General features: G+C 34.7%; 1 protein-coding gene across 6 annotated transcripts in view; it reads left to right on the top strand.

Annotated features, from left to right (window-relative positions):
* DGKB (diacylglycerol kinase beta) overlaps positions 1–24,020 on the top strand; it is a 799,100-nt gene that overhangs the window by 251,621 nt on the left and 523,459 nt on the right. For all 6 annotated transcript variants that reach the window (XM_068972349.1, XM_068972347.1, XM_068972346.1 and 3 more), the window contains 2 exons: positions 5,857–5,930; positions 10,175–10,249. In XM_068972349.1, coding sequence (XP_068828450.1) covers positions 5,857–5,930; positions 10,175–10,249 — 149 coding nt within the window. The remainder of the gene's footprint in view (positions 1–5,856; positions 5,931–10,174; positions 10,250–24,020) is intronic.

The following is a 24,020-nucleotide window of genomic DNA, read 5'->3' as shown; positions in this document are numbered from 1 at the left end:
TATGTGTTTCCTTTTTCTAACCAGATAATAACTTTATAGTTTTCTTTGGCATATAAAATTGTCAGGTAAATTTGTTGGTTAGCAAAGGGAAGGCATCAGCCCTTATAACACATCAGTAAGTAAATACTATGATCATCATCACTTTAATTTTTATCTTAAAAATATTTGTACATAATCACTTCACTTTTGCTTTCACATGCAATCTCTTTCACCTCAGCAGGATGGACTAAAATATGATGCACGTAGGTATTCACATAATTTTGGAGAAAATATTTAAAAAGTGGACAATAAATTATTGGATAGCTATTTCATACAAAATGGAAACATAATTTTTGTTGTGGTAATCAATTTTAAAATAATAAAATGCTTATTCTTTGTCACAAAATTTAAAAATGTCTTCCAGAAAATTAATTTTCTGCGAGTTATAAAAATATATATCACCAAAAAGCATTGAGTTGCAGCCCAGTTTGCATATAACTCAGTGACAGAAGAGATCTACATGGCTTATAGACTATTAATCACAGTTAAGCACATTCATCTTACTTCTTTCCAGCTAACCAGCATAATGATCAGGATTATTATTTCTAATTAGAGGAAGTAATAGATCATGTATAACCTTAGGATGAGTCTCATTAATTAACCCGAGTCCTAGGGGACTTCAAATAGAGGTGGTTAGGCACTCCGTCTTTGTCATCGCTCACACCACAGGTTTACATTTAATACATATGATCAAATGTAACTGAAACATGCAAACGATGTGAAAATACAGATGATTAGCTACATGAGAACAAACAATTAGAAAAACAGAACAGTTGTTTAAACTGTATTATGCCGATGTTACCTTGTCCCTAAACATTCTTTTGAGAAAAATTTCCGAAATGTGTCACTTACAAACCAAAAAGTCTATAGTGTGTAGTGCTCTTAGCAAAACATAAAGAGGAACCTTTATAATGAAATATCTGAAAGTGAACTAGTGTTGTGCCCACCACAACTGCTTTTCTCTTTCCCTACTGGTTTTATTATTTACAATTATCTCATTCTTATAATTCCCCAAACTGTAAACTACACATGCATATATGTACTATACAGAAATGTATAGCATGAGTATCAAATTTATTCTTTTTCTTTGATTATATGTATATGTCTGTCCACTTTGGGATCCTCAGGCTTACTGATTCTTATAATCAGCTCTTCATTGTCATTTTAAGTCTCTTAAGTCTGAAATTCCTATTCTATATTTTGGGTATTATAACAACCTCTAAAATGAGTTCTGGTCTCCATATATATAAAATGTACTCAGTTATAGATGAAAATATGGAACTGAATAAGATGTATCAGGGCTGAGAATCGGCCTTGTGTATAATTTATGTAAGATAGAGAGACTGGGTCTCATTAAGAAGTGAAGAGTAGGGGCATTGCCAAGAGCTTTGGCCCATGCACTGAAATGATGGAGTTGCCATTGCCTGAGATGGAGGGGGTTTGGGTGAATAAAATTTGTAGTAAAATGTCTGATGCTGTTCAACATCCAAATAGAAGTATTGAGTGGGCAGACAGATACGTGAGTCTAGAATTCAGGGGTGAGAGTAGATATGAATTTGGGACAGAAAGGCATACTGATTGCACTTAATACCATCACATATTAATTTGGTAAGGGAGAGAGTATATGTCGAGAGAATGGTTGAACTGGGATCCCAAACCAGTCTGACCCTAAAGCCATATTCTAAAGTGTTTACAATATATAAATGAAACTGCTCCTCTATATGAGTAAATGCGATCTTGCGTGATTTATTTTTATAGAGGAGAACCCAGTATGAGCTCTTTCCTGCTGCATGTAGTGCCTTCACACCTAGTTTAGAACCATTCTGCAGGATTTCAAGTATCACACACGCTATAAAATATTCCTTAACACTTTCCCCCACCATCAGTGTTTTCTTTGCTATACTGTATTACCCATTCCCAATGTTTTGTTTTTGTTTTTTTAAAGACTGCTCTGAGAAGGGTTCCATAGACATACCTCCAGCACAAGAGTGGTGTGATGGGAAGCTGAGAACAGGTTCAGGGTTCTTTTACACATCAGACAGAGTAATTTGCTTTTCATCTGTTTTATATATTGTTCCACTTGAAATTATTTCAAGCACTATATAAATATTTACTTCCAAGGTCAAAGAGTTGGGAAGATCCCCTGGAGTACGAAATGGCTGACCACTCCAGTATTTTTTCCTGGAAAATTCCATGGACAGAGGAGCCTGGCAGGCTACAGTCCATGGCATCACAAAGAGTCAGACATGACTGAGCATATACACAGGCACAACAGAATTTTAAACATATTTGTATTTTTGTCTTACTTTTTCCCATCCCACTAAAATCTATAACAAAATGCATATGAGGTTTTAGGATGACAATAAATCAGTTTTCAAAGTAATTCTTTTACATTTTATTTCAGAATTATTATATAAAAGTAAAAATTCAAAATGTGTCCTGTTAAAGACTATATTAGGTATAATTCAAAAGACATTTAGTGAACTTGAATGTAAAATTGATGTATTAGTGCTATCTAATCTTGAGATTTCATTCTAGTTTCATCAGTTGTCTCGATAATGCTTTTATAACAAAAGAAACTAGTTCAGAATCATGCTAGCTTCTTGATTTTTATGGTTGTGTTATGTATAATAAGAGAATGTTCTCATATGTAGGCAATCCTAAAAGCCCGGGCTTCTTTTACTGAGGCTGAGGAGGAATATGAGACAATTTACAAATTATAGACTCTGTCACTAAGATGCTGCCTCTTGTTGTTGTCCATTCGCTCAGTCATGTCTGACTGCTTACAACCCTGTGGACTGCAGCACACCAGGCTTCCCTGTCCTTCACCATCTCCCAGAACGTGCTGCTTCTCACTTCAGGACTATAAGTGAACACAGTGTTGTTTATTTTTATCTCATCAGACTTGAAAATGGCTCTGTAGTACTGTAGGTCTTTGGCTCTCAAATCTAAAAACACAGTCTTTGGTCTCCTACCCAAATTTAGTATGCTAGACTTTATAGTAACAAAGTTTAGCAGAATTCTGGAGCTTTTTGAATGAGTGTTGAAAAAGATGCTGATTTGCCTGAAACCATCACTTTTCTTACATAAATACCACCATTGTTAAATGATCCCCTGATACCAGAATTTCTGTGGTTCTGATATGGAATCACATATTGCTCCTTCAATAGAAGTTATGTTAGGTCAGGTGACTTATCTGTTAGAATAATGGTCAAATAGGCACTATTCTGTAGTCTCTGATAACTTACAAATAAATATTGAAGTGTTTAATGTTTTATTTTTATATAGTATTATTTAACAAGTCTAATTTATGGAAAGGGGCTGTGTGAGGAAAAGTTTGATAGCTTGGTTTTATTTCTGTTCTTCCATTTGTTTGGTACTTAATTTTTGTGATGTGTAGAGTATCATCATTATCCTAAATTCTTTATTTAGATTCTCTCATATTTTTTAATCCATTTGACATAATTATCCATCTACTGAGTCCTAAAAATGACATCTAGGTTTTTGTATCTTGAGATCCTCATCAGACTATATTGGAGCTTCCCTAGTGGATCAGTAGTAAAGAACCCACCTGCCAGTGCAGGAGGTGTGAGTCTGATCCCTGGGTTGGGAAGATACCCTGGATCAGAAAATGACAACCCACTTACCTGAGAAATCCCATAGACAGAAGAGCCAGGCAGGCTATAGTCAATGGGGTTGACAAAAGTGTTGGATAAAACTTAGTGACGAAACAATGGATTATACTATATTCTGGTGGGATCTTCATAATCATGTTTCCTCAGAACACAATTTGCTGTTGCATGATACCAACCTTTTTTGATAAATCATAATTATGTCTTTCAACATTTCAATTAATAAGCCTTTCTGAAAGACATTCCAGGATATATTTTCAAGTGAATTAGAAAATTTGCCCAAATAAATGTAATGTAATCTCATGTAATGGTAAGCTGGATGTTGAATTTTCAGATGATCACCCTAACTTAGTATTTGGGTTCAGAGGCTATGTTTTCCTAAAAATTTTTATTTACCTTGAGAATGCCACTTCCATTTAAAAATAAGGACTAGCAATTTACATGAAGTTAAAAAATCAACTAAGATCCACATCTGTTACTTTTTTGCATGTGAAAATGTTAGGAGTGCCATCTGATTTGTAACAGAGTGAGAAGTAAAGGAGACTGAATACTAGTTGTCAGAGGTGTGTTTTGGTGTTCAGCTTTTAATGAGAGTGAGGGGAAGACGCACTGCAAGTTTGTAACACAATGGCTTAACCTCAGGGGCACCTTCTGTACAATAATAATTGAGCTCATGGAGTTCAGGGGAGAAGAGCTGGAAACTTACTCCAGGTTCAGCTCATCCATCTCATCTCCCAACTGAATGAGAGACTAATCAGAAACAAAATCCATGTGCCCTCTTTACAAAGGGAAGTAAAACTGAGTCAGAAAAAATAGCTTGTGAGAAGAACAAGTTAGGTAAGAGTAGAAGAACTGTGAATGTTTTATTCAACCTCCTCATACAGTCTGAAGATGTCACCAATTTCTCAGTGCCTATAATCATTAGAAAAATGGCATTTCAGAAGAATTAGAAGAAAATAGATTGGTAGGATATTTTAACATATTGTTTAACAAGCAAAAGGAAAAAAGATGATATGATGAAATGGTTGTTTTTAATCTCCTCATTGAATATTTCAAGTACTTTCTAAGGGAAAAATACCAGAGCAATAACGGATATTTCGAATCTACTTTCAAAAAGTAGACTGATCTAAAACCTTTCAACGTAATATTTATTTAGAGAATTATGTTAGTTGCATGTTTTATTATTAAAATATTATTATCATCAAACTATGTTTAAATGGGAGTTACATAGTCGTACATTGAATAGAAATACTTTTATTTAAAAGAGCTTATCTGAGTTACATAGTCATACATTGAATAGAAATACTTTTATTTAAAAGAGCTTATCTCTTAACATGGAACTTAAGTAAAACACAAGTGTTCTTTGCCACTCTATCAAAAGATAATTTCTCCCCCTTGTCAATGAAATGCTATTACCTTACCTGCTTTGTTTCTGGTGATACTTTTCATTACTAAATATATATTTGTTTGTTTCTCATGTTTATCTCCCAGATTATAAGCTCCACTAGAGCAGGCACTTTTTTGGATTACATCAAGTATATAATGATGAAAAGTGCATGGTGTATAGGGGCTCAGTCAATTTAATGAATTCCTGTTTAGCAAGTAGCCTGGATTAACTGGCATTCTCAAGTAGGAAAAGAAAGCATTGAGGAGGTGCTGTGCAGATGGGGACTCAGGCTGAAAGTGGCCTCAAACGATCTTATTTAGAGTCTGGTTCACAAGTCGTTGGGAAGATGGATTCCAAATGTGCTACAAAGCTCTGGAGTAGGGATCATTTCTAAGATGGATCTAATTTGAGCTCTTTCTTTCCTAACTTTCTTCCCCACTATATTCTGCTTTATTCTGGGTGGTTTATTCAGTGTCCCACAATTGGACCTATTGTTTTCATCTCATAGCTACTGAGAGGTTATTCTCTTTCCATATTATACCTGCCTTATCCTCTGCCCCTGTTCCTAGTGGAGTGGGTATTCCTGTTGATACATATGGAGACAAAGCACAGGATTTAACTAGGTTATTAAATAGATCTAGTATCTATTATCTATCTGTGCTGTTTATCTCCTCATTACAGGACAAAAGAACCATATTCTTGAATTTGCTAATTGGCATGTCATAAAGTAGAAATAACAAGGAGTTCTCTTTATATCTAATGTAAATAATTTGTCCACATATTCAACTTTTCTTCTAGATCACTCCAGTTCCTGGTACTCATCCACTTTTAGTTTTTGTGAACCCCAAAAGTGGTGGGAAGCAAGGAGAACGGTATGTTTTTAAAAGTCAGCTTTATTTACTGATTTTTAAAAAAAAAAATCAGCTTTATTACTATGTCATATACATGTGAAACTAAATTTATGGTATAAAAACATTTAAAACTATTATCCTTCATGGTTCAGTAATTTTAATGTGAAATAAATGGTGCTGTCATCTCTGTGTAACAATGTATATTGGTATGATCTCTCCCTGTTTTACAGTTCAAATTTTAATATAGTAATGGCCTTTTGCAGAGATTTTATTATCATATCTCAGATATCTGAATTCTCTCCACCCTGCCTATTAACTTCCCTAGCCATTAATAAAGAGCTTTGCATATAGCACAGCTCCATAAATACAGTTGGATGAAAATTCATTCTCTAGAGGGTCAACAGGTGACTTCAGGTAAATCATCACCCAGTAGTAAGGAACGAAATTCATCGCCTGCCCAGTAGTGAGAAATGGAATTTACATTCAGCTTCTAGACAAAATATATTTTAATGATTATCTGCATGTGTGTTTGGAGAACATGATGACATATACACTGGAGAAGAATAGTATATTTACTCAGAATAATAATGAGCTGCATTACCTATAGTCTCAGTATTCTTGTGGACACTATTTTTTTTTCCTTTTTGTAAAATTAATGATTAAATTCTAATAATTACTAAAGATATGAAAGTTGCCACACTGAAGAGTAAATTTTATGTCATCCTCAGTTCAGTTCAATCACTCAGTTGTGTCGGACTCTCTGCGACCCCATGAATCACAGCATGCCAGGCCTCCCTGTCCATCACCAACTCCCGGAGTTCACTCAGACTCACGTCCATCAAGTCAGTGATGCCATCCAGCCATCTCATCCTCTGTCGTCCCCTTCTCCTCCTGCCCCCAATCCCTCCCAGCATCAGAGTCTTTTCCAATGAGTCAACTCTTCGCATGAGGTGGCCAAAGTACTGGAGCTTCAGCTTTAGCATCATTCCTTCCTAAAGAGTGTCATAAACAGAAATTTAGTTGTTACCTGATACCTTAATAATTTCTAGAAATTTTTACTGATCCCAGCCAAAAAATGAGCAATCAGATAAAAGCATTCACAAAAACACTGTGATAATAAAATAGAAATTTCTATTGTGGTTTTATCAAATAACGAAGTTGAAATGTTTCTATGAATAATGGAATTTTGAAAAGTAATTTACTTTTCTATCATTTAACTTTCCAACTTTATTTCAGTTAAATGAAGAATGGTCATTTTCCATTCAATAAAATATTATTTCTGCTTAAAACGTTTTCCCTTTTTATCACCATATATATTTTAAACTCTGCTAAATATGATAGAAATTATTTTAAATAACTAGTGGCTTATTGATATAAAGTATTTATAATGTTTTACTAAAGAGACTAGTTGCCTTACTTTTAGACACATGAAATAGTAAATGATGATGATAAAATCATTTCCTCCTTTACTACTCATAGTTTGTTGTTGTTTATGTTATAGATATCTTGAAAAGAAGCACACTCTTCACAAAGCAATAGATGAGACTAAAATTCATATTTGAAATTAGAAACAAATGGAGTATAAAGTGAAAAAATTTTTCAAGTGGAAAAATCTCCCTCAAATTAAAATAACATTAATCATGCCAAATGACCCTTAAATGAAATATCTTTCTCCCTCTTCTCCTAGTACCTAAAGATAACTCTTTAAAAAATATAGATAGATACACTGAAATTATCAATAAATTAAATTTAATGGGGCAAGGAGGATATTTGAGTTCTCCTGTATGCACACTCCATGGGGTCGCTAAGAGTCACACATGACTGAGCGAATTCACTTTCACTTTTCACTTTTATGCATTGGAGAAGGAAATGGCAACCCACTCCAGTGTTCTTGCCTGGAGAATCCCAGGGACGGCAGAGCCTGGTGGGCTGCTGTCTATGGGGCGCACAGAGTCGAACATGACTGAAGCGACTTAGCAGCAGCAGTATGCACACTCACTCACGTTTTGTCCTTTATACGCTAACAAGGACCATTCAAAATCAAAAGAACTGTAAATATGTTTAAAGGAGAGAGATCTACTATGTGTGTGATCATAAATGCATAGGGGCCATCTTTCACAAATAATGGGATTCTATTCAGGGTTTTCTCTTCAAAATATGTTTCTTCCCTGGTGGCTTAGATGCTAAAGAATCCACCTGCAATGCAGGAGACCTGGGTTCAATTTCTGGGTTTGGAAGATCTCCTGGAGGAGAGCATGGCAACCCATTCCAGTATTCTTGCCTGGAGAATTCCCATGGACAGAGGAACCTGGGCAGGCTATAGTCCATGGGTTCACAACGAGTCAGACATGACTCAGTGACTAAGCACACAGCACAGCATTCAGGGTTTTCCTTTTAAAATATGTAGATTTTATTCTTTGATGTATTAGATAAGCAGGAAAAGGTCACAGAAATAAATATTCACACATAGGTAGTTTCCCATACCCATCAACAGCTGTGGAAGAGCTCACACATCATTTAGACGGCAACACTTGAGAGAATCTAGTCTCTGCTAGAAACTGGGGATGAGATAGAAGATATAGTCCTACAGGGAGGCAGACACATAAATAGATTTTCTACAGCAGCCCCAAGGTAGAAGCTTAGTTAAGCGTGTTTAAAATAAAGTTGCCATGGAAGTTCAGAGGAAAACAGTCATTGTCTCTGAAGACTCAAAAGTCTAGCTTTTGAGTTGGTTCTAAGTACTCTTGCCTGGAAAATCCCATGGATGGAGGAGCCTGGTAGGCTGCGGTCCATGGGGTCGCTAAAAGTTGGATAAGAGTGAGTGACTTCACTTCCACTTTTCACTTTCATGCATTGGAGAAGGAAATGGCAACCCACTCCAGTGTTCTTGCCTGGAGAATCCTAGGGACGGGGGAGCCTGGTGGGCTTCTGTCTGTGGGGTCGCGCAGAGTCGGACACGACTGAAGTGACTTAGCAGCAGCAGCAGGTATTAGACAGGTAAAGGAAAAAAAAAGACATAATTGTGGATGAGTGTGCTGTTTTGGTAGGGAGCCAGAAGATATTCATTGGGGTTGAAATTTAAGAGGAAGGAGGAGAAAGATGAGAAAATATAATAAAATATTATATATGTTTCCTGACTGGCAGTGATTTTTCTTCTTGGAAACAGCATGACTGTACTTAAGTAGCAGAACAGAAGAAGGCTGTATAGGCAAGACTTTCACAGATCTGGTGAGAGAATTTGAAAGCCTGAAGTAAGGCATGAGATAGAATAACCAGGTATGGTAGACATTACTCAGTTAGAAGGTACAGGATTGTCCTCTGTTTCAGGTGCTGGGGAAAAAGAGGTCCCGAGAATGACTAAAATCATTCTTAAGACACTGGGTGGTAATCATTATTCAAGATCTAGAATGCAAGGGTATTGCTCAAGGAAGCAGGACGATATAAACAGATATTTGGAGATTTCTATCAGTAAACATGTGTGTATGAGAAAGTCATTCAGTCATGTTCAACTCTTTGTGACCCCATGGACTATACAGTTCATGGAATTCTCCAGGCCAGAATAGTGGAGTGGGTAACCTTTCCCTTCTACAGGGGATCTTCCCCACCCAGGAATCAAACTGGGGTCTTCTGCATTGCAGATGGATTCTTTACCAACTGAGCTATCAAAGAAGCCCTATCAGTAAACATGAGATGGATGCATTAAGATATATAGTAGTATTTTCACATATATGTAAAAGCTAATTTTAAAAACTAAAAATATTTCTTTACATGTGATATTTTGCCTCAGAATTCTGATATGAGATTGTGTGTATACTTGGAAACAGTTCTATTGTATTGGTTAAACAATGATTAATTTATTTCAGAAAAAAATGTATTGTTTGATATGTTCCTGGTGAAATAGTTTAGTAATTTTGTGAGCTAGCTCATCAAGCTGATTGTTTATGTGAAGGAATTAAGCAGATGGGATCACAGTCTTCACTAACATACGTACATACATACAAAGTGTCCAAAACCATTATATATATGGGATAAATAACTTTCATCTCTGTTAGGGTGGTCCAATTTGTAAATTACACAAGGATCTATTAAGAAAGATATTGAACTAATTTTATCCTGGTATTTTAAAGTATTTATTTGAAATCTTATTAGATAAATAATATGCAAAAGCAGGATAGAGAATGTTCCAAATCAGTGTGCATTTTAGAATAAAAACTTGGAGGTACCACTAAATTTAATTTTTTTCTTCTATGTTTTCACCTTTATAGAATTTACAGAAAATTCCAATACCTACTAAATCCTCGTCAGGTTTACAGTCTTGCTGGAAATGGACCAATGCCAGGGTAAGTCTAAATATATTATTGCCATTAACTTATTTACTACTAATTAATTAAATAAGCAGCCTGACAAACCTAGAAATAATGTTATTCAAATACAGCAGCCAGATTAGTATAGATAACAACACTGAATATCAACTACATAAGAGTAACTAATGCAGATGCTGGTTTTCAAAATGACCTGTTTCAATCAGATTGTCCTCCTTTTAAAAATATTGTGAAGTAATTCTCATACTATGCTAATGTTAATAATAATAATAATAATCGCACCACAAACATACACGTGTATTAACTGGATGCTGAAATAACTAAACCATCTTTTGGTTGGAAGTGCTGCTCTCTTTTCCTTTCTTTATTAAATGTAAGATACAGATCTACTACAGAAGAAAAAATGCTGGTTAACAAAGACTGGAAATCATAATGTGATTTTTTCATTTACTACCTACCAAATCCAATAGCTATCACTCTCTTATAAGATACCCTGTAATAGGCAAGATGTAGTGAAATACAATTATTTTTCAACAGATACCATATACTTTTGATGTCATCAGTCTGCACTGAAATAAATCATTATTAGTTTGGCCCGTTTAACTAATTAATGTCATCTTTCACTGATCTGATTTCTGTCTATCAACATGATAGGAAACATTATACCAGATGAAGTAGAAAAAAGGTCTATAAACAAAGTTCTTTTTGAAAAATATGTCAGTATGATCAAAGTAAGTCTTCTAGGTTATTCTCAGAAATGAGAAAGCAAATGTTAAAGTTGTCTCTTAAATGCTCAGAATAAAATGGATGCCATCAAATCTTCTGTTAGATAAATGAAACTATATGCAATTAATTAGCACAGGCTCCCATACTTATACTCATCTTTTTCTTCCCTCCCTGCTACCTGTTGTCCAGGGCCAGTTTCAAATGCTGAGCAGTGATGGGTGGAACCACCTTGCTGTAGAAGGCAGGCTCCCCATAGGAATTTAGTTCAGAACACTGCCTTTGTCAAACTCCAGTAGAGGATCATGATCAGATTATTGACTAACTCAGCCACATGCAGTAAGTTCCAGCCTTGTCAAAGACAAGCAAAAGTAAAGCCTTGATATTAACACAGATGCTCAAGCAGGGCGCCTCTTTTTCTTGTTCTTTAATATTCTCTGCACTTCAAAAAAATAGCTCTTACTCTGCAGGGGCTTCCCAGGTGGCACTAGAGGTAAGGAACCTGTGTGCCCATGCAGGAGCCGTAAGAGATGCGGGTTCCATCCCTGGGCTGGGAGGATCCCCTGGAGGAGGGCATGCCAACCCACTCCAGTATTCTTGCCTGGAGATTTTCATGAACAGAGAAGCCTGGCAGGCTACAGTCTGTTGTATCACAGAGACTTGGACATGACTGAAGCGACTTATTCAGCACTTACTGCAGGATTAAGGAACTGTGCTTTAAGAAGTTTAGCTACTCCAAGACCTCTGTAGCTCTACTAGACCAAGTAAATCTAGGATTTGCTGGTATTTTATAGTTAAACTAAATGTCTGCTGACTTATAATTATAAACCTCATCATTTAACTGCCCCGTGTTGTCATAATCTTCTCCATGAAATGAAGAAATAGGACCAGCATCATAGGATAGTTATGAAGTAAATTTGGGATGAGTTCCATGAAGTGCTTACTACATAATATGTCCCTGATGAATTGTATTTGTTGTCAGTATCATTTGAGGTAATGTTAGTTAATAACATAATTGCTGTGTAGCTTTATGTAAATATACTGTAATAACATTGATGTTAGCCTTATTTTCACATTTCATTTTTTCTACTGTACTTTAAATATATATTACATGTTTCCTTTTACTCTTTGACTGTTAGGCATCCTATTACCTTATCTATTTTAATATTTTGAAAAATGAAAATAAAATATGCACTTGTATAATTTTACACTACAATGAATATAATTTAGAGATTAAGTTAAGGGCCCCATTTTAAGGTCTAGCACCTTTCAGGGTGTTATCATTGCAAATTGTTTGTGTGTATCCTCTAAGACCTTCTATAAATCTAGATATTAATATATGTATATTAGGGCCTCCCAGGTGGTGCAATGGTAAAGAATCTGCCTGCCCATGTAGGAGATGCAAGACACATAGGTTCAATCCCTAGGTCAGGGAGATCCTCTGGAGTAGGAAATGATACCACACTCCAGTATTCTTGCCTGGAAAATTCTACAGGCAGAGGAGCCTGGCAGGCTTCAGTCCCTGGGATCACACACAGAGTCAGACATGACTGAGTGAATGCATTTGTATATATACAATGTATTCATATATAGACCTACATGTATGTTTTGTATAGAGAAATAGATCTTTTGTATAATTTAGAGTATAGTTTTTTATTGCTCTGCAGCTTGCTTCTTTTTGCTCAAAAGCATATGGTAAATATTGTCCAAATTCAGTAGATACTGATAAGCTTAAATGTTTTTAAGAGCTATACAGTATTCCATAGTTTTTTTTTTTTTTTAGCTACTCTTACTGGGAAATATTTATATTGCCTGCACTTTAAAATTATTGGAATAATTTAACAATCAATCTGTTTTTAGAAGCATATTCAAATATCTTAAATTTTACTTGTCAGGTTCTGTTGAATTACTATACAGAAACTTTGTATTGAATTATAATCCCCAAAGCAATATATAATGTTTTATTTCCCATAACATCTTTTAAATTGGCTATCTTCAGTAATTTCTATTTTTGTCAAAGGTAAAAATATATCCTTATTTTTATTTGCATGGTAATCAGTTTTAAAGTTGGAAATGGCATTAGTTAGATAGACTTTCCTATAAATAACAGAAATAAAATCTAGTTTCTGATCCAAAATAGAGTTTACTGAAAAGTTATGAAGTTGCTCATAGAATTAATGGAAAAATGAAGAAATATGTTTCAGAAAAGATAGGAATCAGAGCAGTTTTAGGCAACTCCTCAAGTTGGAATGGCTGATTCTTGTTAATATATGACAGAAAAACACAAAATTCTGTAAAGCAATTATCCTTCAATTAAAAAGAAAGAAAGAAAGAAAGAAAAGAACAGTTTGAGGAAACTCTGACTAAGAAGACAGAGTCCATAGTTTACTCCTAAGAGAAATTGATTCCAAATGCTTTAGGTATCCTTATTCTTCTATTCAAATCCTTAGGAGAATCATATTTTTGGTTTTCCTTGTTTCCCATGTTACAGTGTTAGCACTTTGGAATAGGGCTTCTTGATTTACAAGATTACTATCAAATTATTTGTTTCCTCAAAGCCAGATGAGGATGTCATAACCTGAGCATGAAAGACAGATTCTTGGCGGGAGTAAACAGTGTGTGTTCACCACCATCCAACCACCAAATTATCCAATATCTTTTCTTTTCTGAAGATAAAAGTTGAAAAAAAAATACCAGTCATTACTAATGCTACTAAATATGTCAGCAAAAATACATGTCTTCCTAAAATGTAGATAACCCAGAATCTTGTATAGTTACTATATCCAGCTTCAAGTCCTGGTTCTTGGAAACATTTCTGGAGATGAGTATTTTCTCCTTTGTCTTTATCCATTTGATCTCAATGTACATAAATACAATAAGAAAAATATATATTTAACTATACGTGAATTTCATTAAATGACAGTGTTAATAATACAAAGAATGAAACACATGTAAAATCTATAGGCCTATAGTCCTAGTTTTACTACTGATTAAAAGCTATAGCTGAAGCATAAAACATTTCTCAGCTTCTTGGAAATGTTTCCCTAGTGTAGGGACTCAAGTAGTTTTAGCGGATAGGTCTGAGATTTTGGTTGTACTGCTTGTGTAGAGCAGAATTCATTCTTCACGTACTTTGAGCGACAGGTGTGGTAGTACATGGCACTACTAGAACTTTAGCAAATATTTCCAGATCTCCTTCCAGGCACTTGATTTTGACTTTACTCCTTTCACCTTGGTATTAAGCGTGGTGTCTGACTTTCTCTTACAATAAAGTGTGACCAGAAAGTAGAGTTTCCACTTTTTCTCTTCCTTTACCACACTGATCAGCAGTATTGGCATGAAAATATGGTGAGAGAGGGCACCCGTCCCCAGCCTTACCCAACCAAGATCTCCATAGAATGAATGATAAATAAGCCTCTGTAAGATTATGCCACTGATACTGGGGGTTGTTTGGTACTGTGTGTAACCTCACCCTTACAACTAAACCAGTGATTGGAGCAGAAATCTTATTTAGTACTCCCTACTTCCATTGTAGATCAGTGAATCTATTTCTCCTTGGGAGTTACAGTTAGTTTTATACCAATCAACATCATATTTGTCACTTTTGCCTATTTGTCTAGTGGTATGAGGCACCTCAAAATGTCCAAGTATTAGTTTTCAGCTTCAATTCAATGAAAATTTTATCTCAAATGGTAGCATTCCTCTTTGGTGTTAAAACATTTAAAACATAAGAGTTAAACACCTAGAGAGTCTGAAGCAAAATGTTTGAAAGAGTATATTAGCCAGTATTCTTTACTGGAACAGAACCAATAGTATATATTATGAAGAAAGATTTATTATACGGAATTGGCTCACATGTTAATTGAGGCTGACAAATCCAAATTTATAGAGTGGATATTTATTTTTTCTTTCGCAGGCTAGTAAACTGCTATAGAACTAAGAAGTGTCAATATCCTAGTTCAAAGGTGATCACACTGGAGAATTCTCATTCCTGGGATAGGATCAGCGTTTTGTTCTATCAGACTTTCAATTGATTGGATGAGGCTCACCTGTTTTAGAGAGGGCAGTTTGCTTTACACAGTCGACTGATTTAAATGTTAAATCTCATTCAAAAATACCCTCACAGAAACACCCAAAGTAATGTTTGATCAGCTCTCTGGACATCCATTGCCTAGCCAATTTGACACATAAAATTAAGATTCACAGTGAGTATTAACTATAATAAATTATAAGTTTCAATACTCAAACTCCAGAATCATTTTGGCTCTAGAACCATATTTTCTGAATTGGGTAAGACAGCATCATATAGCATCATATATATCATATATATATATCATATATATATATATATCATATATATATATAGTTCATATAGCATCATATAGTTTAGAATATATGACATAGCTGTTTCTTAGTGCTCCTACTGGTTCAGTGACTGAGTCTTTAGTAGGTCATTTCAATGTGCTATGAACAACTGTTTCTCCCTGATAAAACATATAAGATGACCTTTATGTCTCTAGGGCATCAACCAACTCTCTTTCTTCCTTCTCAGTGAAAGGCATTTCTTGAAAGGAGACAGCAATATGTGAGACACCATGACAGTTTATTGGAGAAATAAATGGCAACCCACTCCAGTATTCTTGCCTGAATAATCCCATGGACAGAGGAGCCTGGTGGGCTACAGTCCATAGTCTCTCAAAGAGTCAGACCTGACTGAGTGACTGGGCATATGATAAAGCATTCAGTAAGCCATTTGCTGTGACCATTGACAAAGGCATAATGGGAAGGAAAAGTTAGTACAATTTCTAGAACCAGTGTGTAGGTAGTAAGGACAAATGGCTGCAGTTGTATTATGGAAAGGGACCAGTGACTTTAGGTTACCCTTAAGTAAATGGGTTAAATTCCCTTGAGTTATAGTAACATATTGGAATTCAGTAATTGGTTCATTCAATGACAACTGAGTACTCCAGAGTCAGTAACTACTCTTCTTGTTAAAGTTAAATTCGTGTTCTTTATCCCTTCCAGAGCTTCTGTCCCTACCAACATGAACATGAGTGTTTTGAACACTCATGGAGTGACTATGAAAAATTGCCAACTTGCATTTCTTTGGAGCAGGAATAGTCCCAATACTGGGTCCACTCTGAGAAATTCACTTGCATAAATTTTCCTCCCATCGCTAATAGTCCATTCTTGTCTTTTCCAGTTCCTTAATAGTGTGACACATATTTGTAATTAGTATTATTGAATTCATGTGTTTCCTCAACTCTGAACATCTCTTTATCCAGTAAAGGTAAACAGGAAATTTTATTGTTTGAGATATTGCGCACTGGTCAGAGGTCATTTTTTTCCTTATACTCAAATTATTCCTGATTTAGTTGTACTGCCACTGTAGCCTACTGCCAGCTACTTCTGATATATCATGGAGAGGCACTGGAAAATGAGTGCCTCTTATTTTATCCTTAAACAATGAGAATGGAGGACTCCCTATGAGGGCATAGGTATGGGTTGTTAAGAGGGTTTGGGAGTACAGCCTGATGTAGAATATCTGAGGTGTGGGCCTAGACAAAGCTCCCCAACTGGTTATATGGAGATGGCATGGATAAGCACTGATTTAGGAGATTAATTGCTATATAATAGGTATTACAGGCCTTACTGATATGATGGAGTTGGAGTAACTTCCCAATTAAATTAATAATAAATAATCACTTTAAATTATTTGACAACCATGAATCTTTTGTGTTACCATTTTTGTAGGTTGCCTCATATGGCTGAATCAGGAATCTATTTTGATCTTTATTCAAATTTAGAAAAACAATCTCATAGACCTAGGTTTGGCTACCTGCCTATACTATTGTTTGGGTCAATATAGCTGGCTTCTTTGTTTGATAGATGTTCTGATATTGTATTCAGCAGCGTATTTCCTCTATAATCAAATAAGACCAAAGCAACAGATGATTCAAACAAACACTTTTTCTTACATATATTAACTGTTTATTTCCTATGTAAAGCATATGCCCTTTTACTTGCCTATTTTCATTTTGATTTGTCTTTTCTCATGTTCATTTTAAAATCTTATGGTATAAGTATTTACATCATCATTTTATATATGTTGGAAGAGTTTTCTTTTACTTTGTCCTAGTTGCTTTCAATTTATATAGTTTGTTCTTTTTTGTCCATATAAATACATAAAATTTCATCTGTTAATTCTATGCTGAATGCTTTCTCAATTTTATGTTTTAGAAAACTTTTCCTCAAGCCAAAATTACTGAAATATTCTTTATATATTTTAGTCTTTATATTTTGTTTTAAATTCTAACCTTTAATCTTTGAAGATTACAAGTTTTTTAGAGATGCATGGACAGAAAGGATGACATCAGAATGGAATGCTTTTTTCCTTCAGATCAAAATCTAGCTGCCCCAACAGAAGCTGTTCATTAGTTCACCATTTTACCACTGATTTGACATCCTTCATATAAGGTGAAAGCATATTTATGTTAGACTATCATTGCACTTGTCTTTGCTTCATTGATCTTCTTATTGATTCTCACTAGTGACTGTCTTTTTGTAAGTCCCTATTATGCCCTCAAAATTTAATGACATTTACTCTCCTCAATATGTTGTTATTGTCTTGAATCTTAAAATATGAGTTTGAATGGAATTGGATTGAATTTCTAGTTTAATCTTGATCATTTCTTTTTATACTATTTAAAAGCTTTATTTCCTCCCATGATTAGCAAATGGGTTTCATATTAGTTCAACTGGAAATTTTCTTCCTTTAGTTGCCTTTCTCATTGACCACACTATTGGCAGGAAAATTACTTTCTCATTGGGGAAGCGTGTCCTGTTTTATCTCTGATGTCAGTGCCCAGGCTGCATGGCTAGTGGTAGACCCACATTTCTAAGAGAGCTGGTCCTCAGATGTATTCCAGGAGGCAAATGCCATAGGTAGCTGTTCAGAAACAGGATTCTGGTCAGGCGATGCTGTAAGCCTTCACTAATCCCATAGCTGACCTGCTCACTTGTTATAACTCCTCCCATCCCTGCTTCTAGCTGTACCATCCCTGATCCTGGGTCAGCTGCAGGAGGTATCTTTACAGTGGTGCCCTTTCAATGTATTGCTTTTGAAACTGTTCTACTCTGTAAAGTTTCTTTACTAACCTAATAACCAATGTGATTTTATTTTTATTTTTGGTTTATTACTTTTCCAATGCTACTTTTAAAAAGTAGATATGTTTTTTAAAAATACACATTTTATCTGCCACCTTGAACCTGCAGAAACTTTATTCATTCTTTTATTTTCCTATTTTTCATTTTTCCTTTTCCCCAGTTTTTAAAATCTTCTTGAGTACATCTCTTCTCTAATCTTATCTTTATTTCTTTTCTCACATTTTGTTTAGAAGCTTTTTTTTTTTTTTTAATGTATTGAAGCCTTGCTGATACCTGGTATGAGTTAGCTAGAACTACCAAAACTCTCCAGTCACTTCCCTTTTTATCTTTGTTTTTAAGACATAAATAAGTGTTTGTTTGTTTTTATTATTTCTCTTTACATAAACTCTTTCACTCTGGTAATGACTATTTTAGTTAAACATATCTGAAACTAGAATCCGTATCCTATAACTTGTTTCATCCTAATGAACATATTGTGATAAAATTGAATAATTTGTTTGCTGGTACAAATGTGTTGCAAAAAAGAAATATATATGTGTGTATATATATATCACTGGTCTTCATAGAATGAGTTTTCTTTCCCTCACAACATGATAATAAATATGCACATCTCTAGCTGTTATACCAACTGCATATGCTAATGTGACTTATGAAAAGTTAATATCAAGTTTTCTGTATATGTGTGATATTGGTTATTCACTCTGACTTTAAGCTTCATGAAAGTGCAGATGGCTTATTCTCATATCATCCCTAAAATATTTAAGTAAAAAATAAAAAGTATTTATTGAATTGAAAAAAATATACAAGATCAATATTTTTAAATTATGTAAACTTTTTTCCAGATCTTTCGGCATAGTTAGGGATAAAGAATTGTTCTGGAATGAGTGCCTTATAAAAGTCTTTGGTTTCATCTACCTGAACTAAATGTAGAACATATATAATTACAAAAAAATGAAATGTAACAGTCAACATACAGATTCGCATATTCCAAGTATTACACATATTTCCATATTAAAGCCTTGGAATATATTCTCCTGTTAAAATAAATTTGTAATTTAGAAAACACATAACACCTTCCACAGATTTCATGACTTTCTTAATTTAAAATGCTATTTAATGTAACAAAATTTCTACCATATTTTACTTAAATAAAAACCCTCTTGAATCAGAATTTAAGACCTATTACTTATGTCTTTTGTTATGAAATCTTGTTATGTCAGAGAGCTTAACAAATCCTTAATATGCTAAGAAACTGTTAATCAAAAGAAGAAATGAAGAACCCCAGGGTTAGTAGAAGGAAAGAAATCATAAAAATTAGAGCAGAAATAATTGAAAAAGAAACAAAGGAGACTATAGCAAAAAATCAGCAAAACTACAAACTGGTTCTTTGAGAAGATAAATAAAATAGACCAACCAGTAGCCATACTCATCAAGAAAAAAAGGGAGAAGAATCAAATCAACAAAATTAGAAATGAAAGTTCAGAAATCACAACAAACAACACAAAAATACAAAGGATCATAAGAGATTACTATCAGCAATATATGCAAAAAAAATCGACAACTTGGAAGAAATGGACAAATTCTTAGAAAAGTATAACCTTTCAAAACTGAACCAGGAAAAAATAGAAAATCTTAACAGACCCATCATAAGTACAGAAATAGAAACTGTAATCAAAAATCTTCCAACAAACAAAAGCCCAGGACCAGATAGATTCACAGGTGAATTCTACCAAAAATTTAGAGAAGAGTTAACACCTATCCTACTCAAACTCTTCCAGAAAATTGCAGAGGAAGGTAAACTCTCAAATTCATTCTTTGAAGCCACCGTCACCCTAATACCAAAACCAGACAACGATGCCACAAAAAAAAAAAAAACAAAACTATAAGCCAATATCACTGCTAAATATATATGCAAAAATCCTCAACAAAATTCTAGCAAATAGAATCCAACAACATATTAAAAAGATCATACATAATGAGTAGGTGGGCTTTATCCAAGGATTCTTCAATATTCACAAATAAATTAATGTGATACACCACATTAACAAATTGAAAGGTAAAAGCCATATGATTATCTCAATAAATGCAGGGAAAGCCTTTGACAAAATTAAACACCCATTTATGACAAAAACTCTCCAGAAAGCAAGCATAGAAGGAACATACCTCAACATAATAAAAGCCATATATGATAAACACACAGCAAACATTATCCTCAATGGTGAAAAATTGAAAGCATTTCCCCTAAAGTCAGGAACAAGACAAGGGTGCCCACTCTCACTATTACTATTCAAAATAGTTTTGGAAGTTTTAACCACAGCAGTCAGAGAAGAAAAAGGAATAAAATGAATCCAGACTGGAAAAGGAGAAGAAAAGCTCTCACAGTTTGCAGATGACATGATTCTCTACATAGAAAACCCTAAAGACACCATCAGAAAATTGCTAGAGCTAATCAATGAATAAATGAGTAAATTTGCAGGATACAAAATTAATAAACCAAAATCCCTTACATTTCTATACACTAACAATGAAAAAATAGAAAGAGAAATTAAGGAAACAATCACATTAACCATTGTGATGAAAAGAATAAAATACTTATGATAAATCTACCTAAAGAAACTAAAGACCTATATATAGAAAACTATAAAACACTGATGAAGGGAACCAAAGATGACACAAATAGGTGGAGAAATATACCATGTTCATGGATCAGAAGAATCAATACAGTGAACATGAGTATACTACCCAAAGCAATCTATAGATTCAATGCAATCCCTATCAAGCTACCAATGATATTTTACACAGAAGTAAAATAAATAATTTCACAGTTTGTATGGAAATACAAAAAAACTTGAATAGCCAAAGCAATCTTGAGAAAGAAGAATGGATCTGCAGAAATCAACCTGCCTAACTTCAGACTATACAACAAAGTTACAGTCATCAAGACAGTATGTTCGTGGCAGAAAGACAAAAATATAGATCAGTGGAACAAAATAGAAAGCCCAGAGATAAATCCACACACCTATGGACACCTTCTCTTTGATAAAGTAGGCAAGAATATACAATGGAGAAAAGACAAACACTTTAACAAGTGGTGCTGGGAAAACTGGTCTACCAAGTGTAAAAGAGTGAAACTAGAACACTTTCTAACACCACACACAAAAATAAACTCAAAATGGATTAAAGATCTAAATGGAAGACCAGAAACTATAAAACTGCTAGAGGAAAACATAAACAAAACACTCTCTGACATAAATTGCAGCAGGATCCTCCATGACCCACCTCCCAAAATAAAAGCAAAAATAAACAAATGGGACCTAATTAAACTTAAAAGCTTTGCACAACAAAGGAAACTATAAGAAAGGTAAAAAGACATCCTTCAGAATGGGAGAAAAAATAGCAAATGAAGCAACTGACAAAGAATTAATATCAAAAATAAACAAGCAGTTCAATACCAGAGAAGTAAACAACCCAATTCAAAAATGGGCCAAAGAATTAAACAGACATTTCTCCAAAGACATACAGATGGCTAACATACATGAAAAGATTCTCAATAGCACTCTTTATCAGAGAAATGCAAATCAAAGCCACAATGAGGTACCATCTCACACTAGTCAGAATGGCTGCTATCGAATAGTCTACAAACAATAAATTCTGGAGAGGGTATGGAGAAAAGGGAACCCTCTTACACTGTTGGTGGGAATGCAAGCTAGTACAGTCACTATGGAGAACAGTGTGGAGATTCCTTAAAGAACTGGATATAGAACTGCCATATGACCCAGCAGTCCTACTGCTGGGCATACACACTGAGGAAACCAGAACTGAAAGAGACACGTGTATCCTAATGTTCACTGCAGCACTGTTTACAATAGCCAGGACATGGAAGCAACCTAAATGTCCATTGGCAGACAAATGGATAAGAAAACTGTGGTACTTATACACAGTGGAATACTACTCAGCTATTAAAAAGAACACATTTGAATAATTTCTAATGAGGTGGATGAAACTGGAGCCTATTATACAGTGTGAAGTAAGTCAGAAAAACACCAATACAGTATCAGTTCAATTAAGGCATATATGTGGAATTTAGAAAGATGGTAATGATGACCCTATATACGAGACAGCAAAAGAGACACAGATATAAAGAACAGACTTTTGGACTCTGTGGGAGAAGGTGAGGGTGAGGTGATTTGAAAGAATAGCATTGAAACACGTATATTACCATTTGTGAAACAGAGGACCAGTCCAAGTTTGGTTTATGAAACAGGGCAATCAAAGCCAGTGTGCTGGGATGACCCATTGGGATGGGATTGGGAACGAGGTGGGAGTGGTGTTCAGGATGAGGGACACATGTACACCCATGGCTGATTCATATCAATGTATGGCAAAAACCACCACAATATTGTAAAGTAATTAGCCTCCAATTAAAATAAGTAAATTAATTAAAAAAAAAACTCAATCTGGCTCTACTGGAAATTTCCAGAGAAATAAGCATTGTTTTGGTAGTGTAAGAATAAAGCTCTCAACTTACCCTTTCAATCCTAATTAATCATAAAATGTGCTGTAGATGATTTTGCAACCCCCCAGTTAAGTGTGTGGGCATAATTCTGTCTTTGCCTTGATCATAATTCTGTCTTAGCAACTGAGTCTGAGAATCAATCTATGCTTCTGTACTAAAGATCTGCAGGTTATACAAGTAAGAAAAATACAACATGCTCCTAGAGTTAACAAAGTCATATAACTTCCAGTCTTGCCAAAGAATTTTGGGTATTACAATTCTATAGTCACTTTCCACAAACATCAACAAATTGATTATGACTTTAACGATGTTGAAAAATCTGAGCTTTTATCATTCATTTCACAGAGAAAATAATAGCTCAACAACAGGTTATAGATCCTAAGCTATTGTTAGAGGTGATTACTTATCCAAATTATTGAACACTGTAAAAAAATGATATTTTCTCCTAAATTGGCTGTTGGAAATGAATCATTCATTTGTCTATATCCTTTTACCTGTTGCTTGTTTTATTCTACAAAAGTCAACTTTCTAATAAGTATCACAAGCTATTTTAGTTGACTGTCCTCAGTTTGCTGTTACTAAGTCTGTTAAGCAAGCTTCCTGGCATAACTTTATTGTCAGCCCCAGGGAGTCAAATAGCAATGTCTTACTAATGAGTGAAAATAAGAAAACTCATAGCAGATGATTATCTCAGAATCCTTTATTAATGATAATTTAGTAAACTACTCTTATATTAGAAATAATAACTGGACTATTAAATGTAGTCCACTCTAAACAGAATAATGATGCAACAACTAAATGTGAAATGGTAGTTTAATAATAACAACATATATGGGTATATATATATATTTAATATTAGTAATGTAAATTGATGCAGCATATATTCATTCAGTGGCTACCAGTTGCCAGGAAAAAGTGTTAGCACTGCCAACCCAGTATGAACAAAAGAGACAACACTTTCTGCTCTCATAGTCTTATATTTTAGTAGAAAAAGGCACAGATTAAAGTAATAAAATATATACATGTCAGCAGGGAAGGCAAAGAGTGTACATTGATAGTCAGTGTTCTGTGACGGTTCTTTTAAATAGGCCGAGCAGGGAAGGACTCACTGAGTATAGACATGAAGGAGATGAGCGAACAAGTCATTTGGTTATTTATAGAATAACATCTGGGCTTCTAAGGTGGCACTAGTGGTAAAGAACCTGCCTGCCAGTGCAGGAGATGTAAGAGCATTTAAAGCAGAGGAAAGAGCAAGAGTAAAAGCATCATGATTGGAGAATATTTGACATAATTGGGAAACATTAGCAGGAAGGTCAGGGTGGCTGGAGCAGAATGAATAGAGATAGCATATTAGGATAGTACTGATGGGCCAAATCACATAGG

This window comes from Capricornis sumatraensis, chromosome 5, assembly GCF_032405125.1.
Source record: "Capricornis sumatraensis isolate serow.1 chromosome 5, serow.2, whole genome shotgun sequence".
NCBI classification, from domain to species: Eukaryota; Metazoa; Chordata; class Mammalia; order Artiodactyla; family Bovidae; genus Capricornis; species Capricornis sumatraensis.
This window is presented reverse-complemented; position numbering and strand designations above follow the sequence as displayed.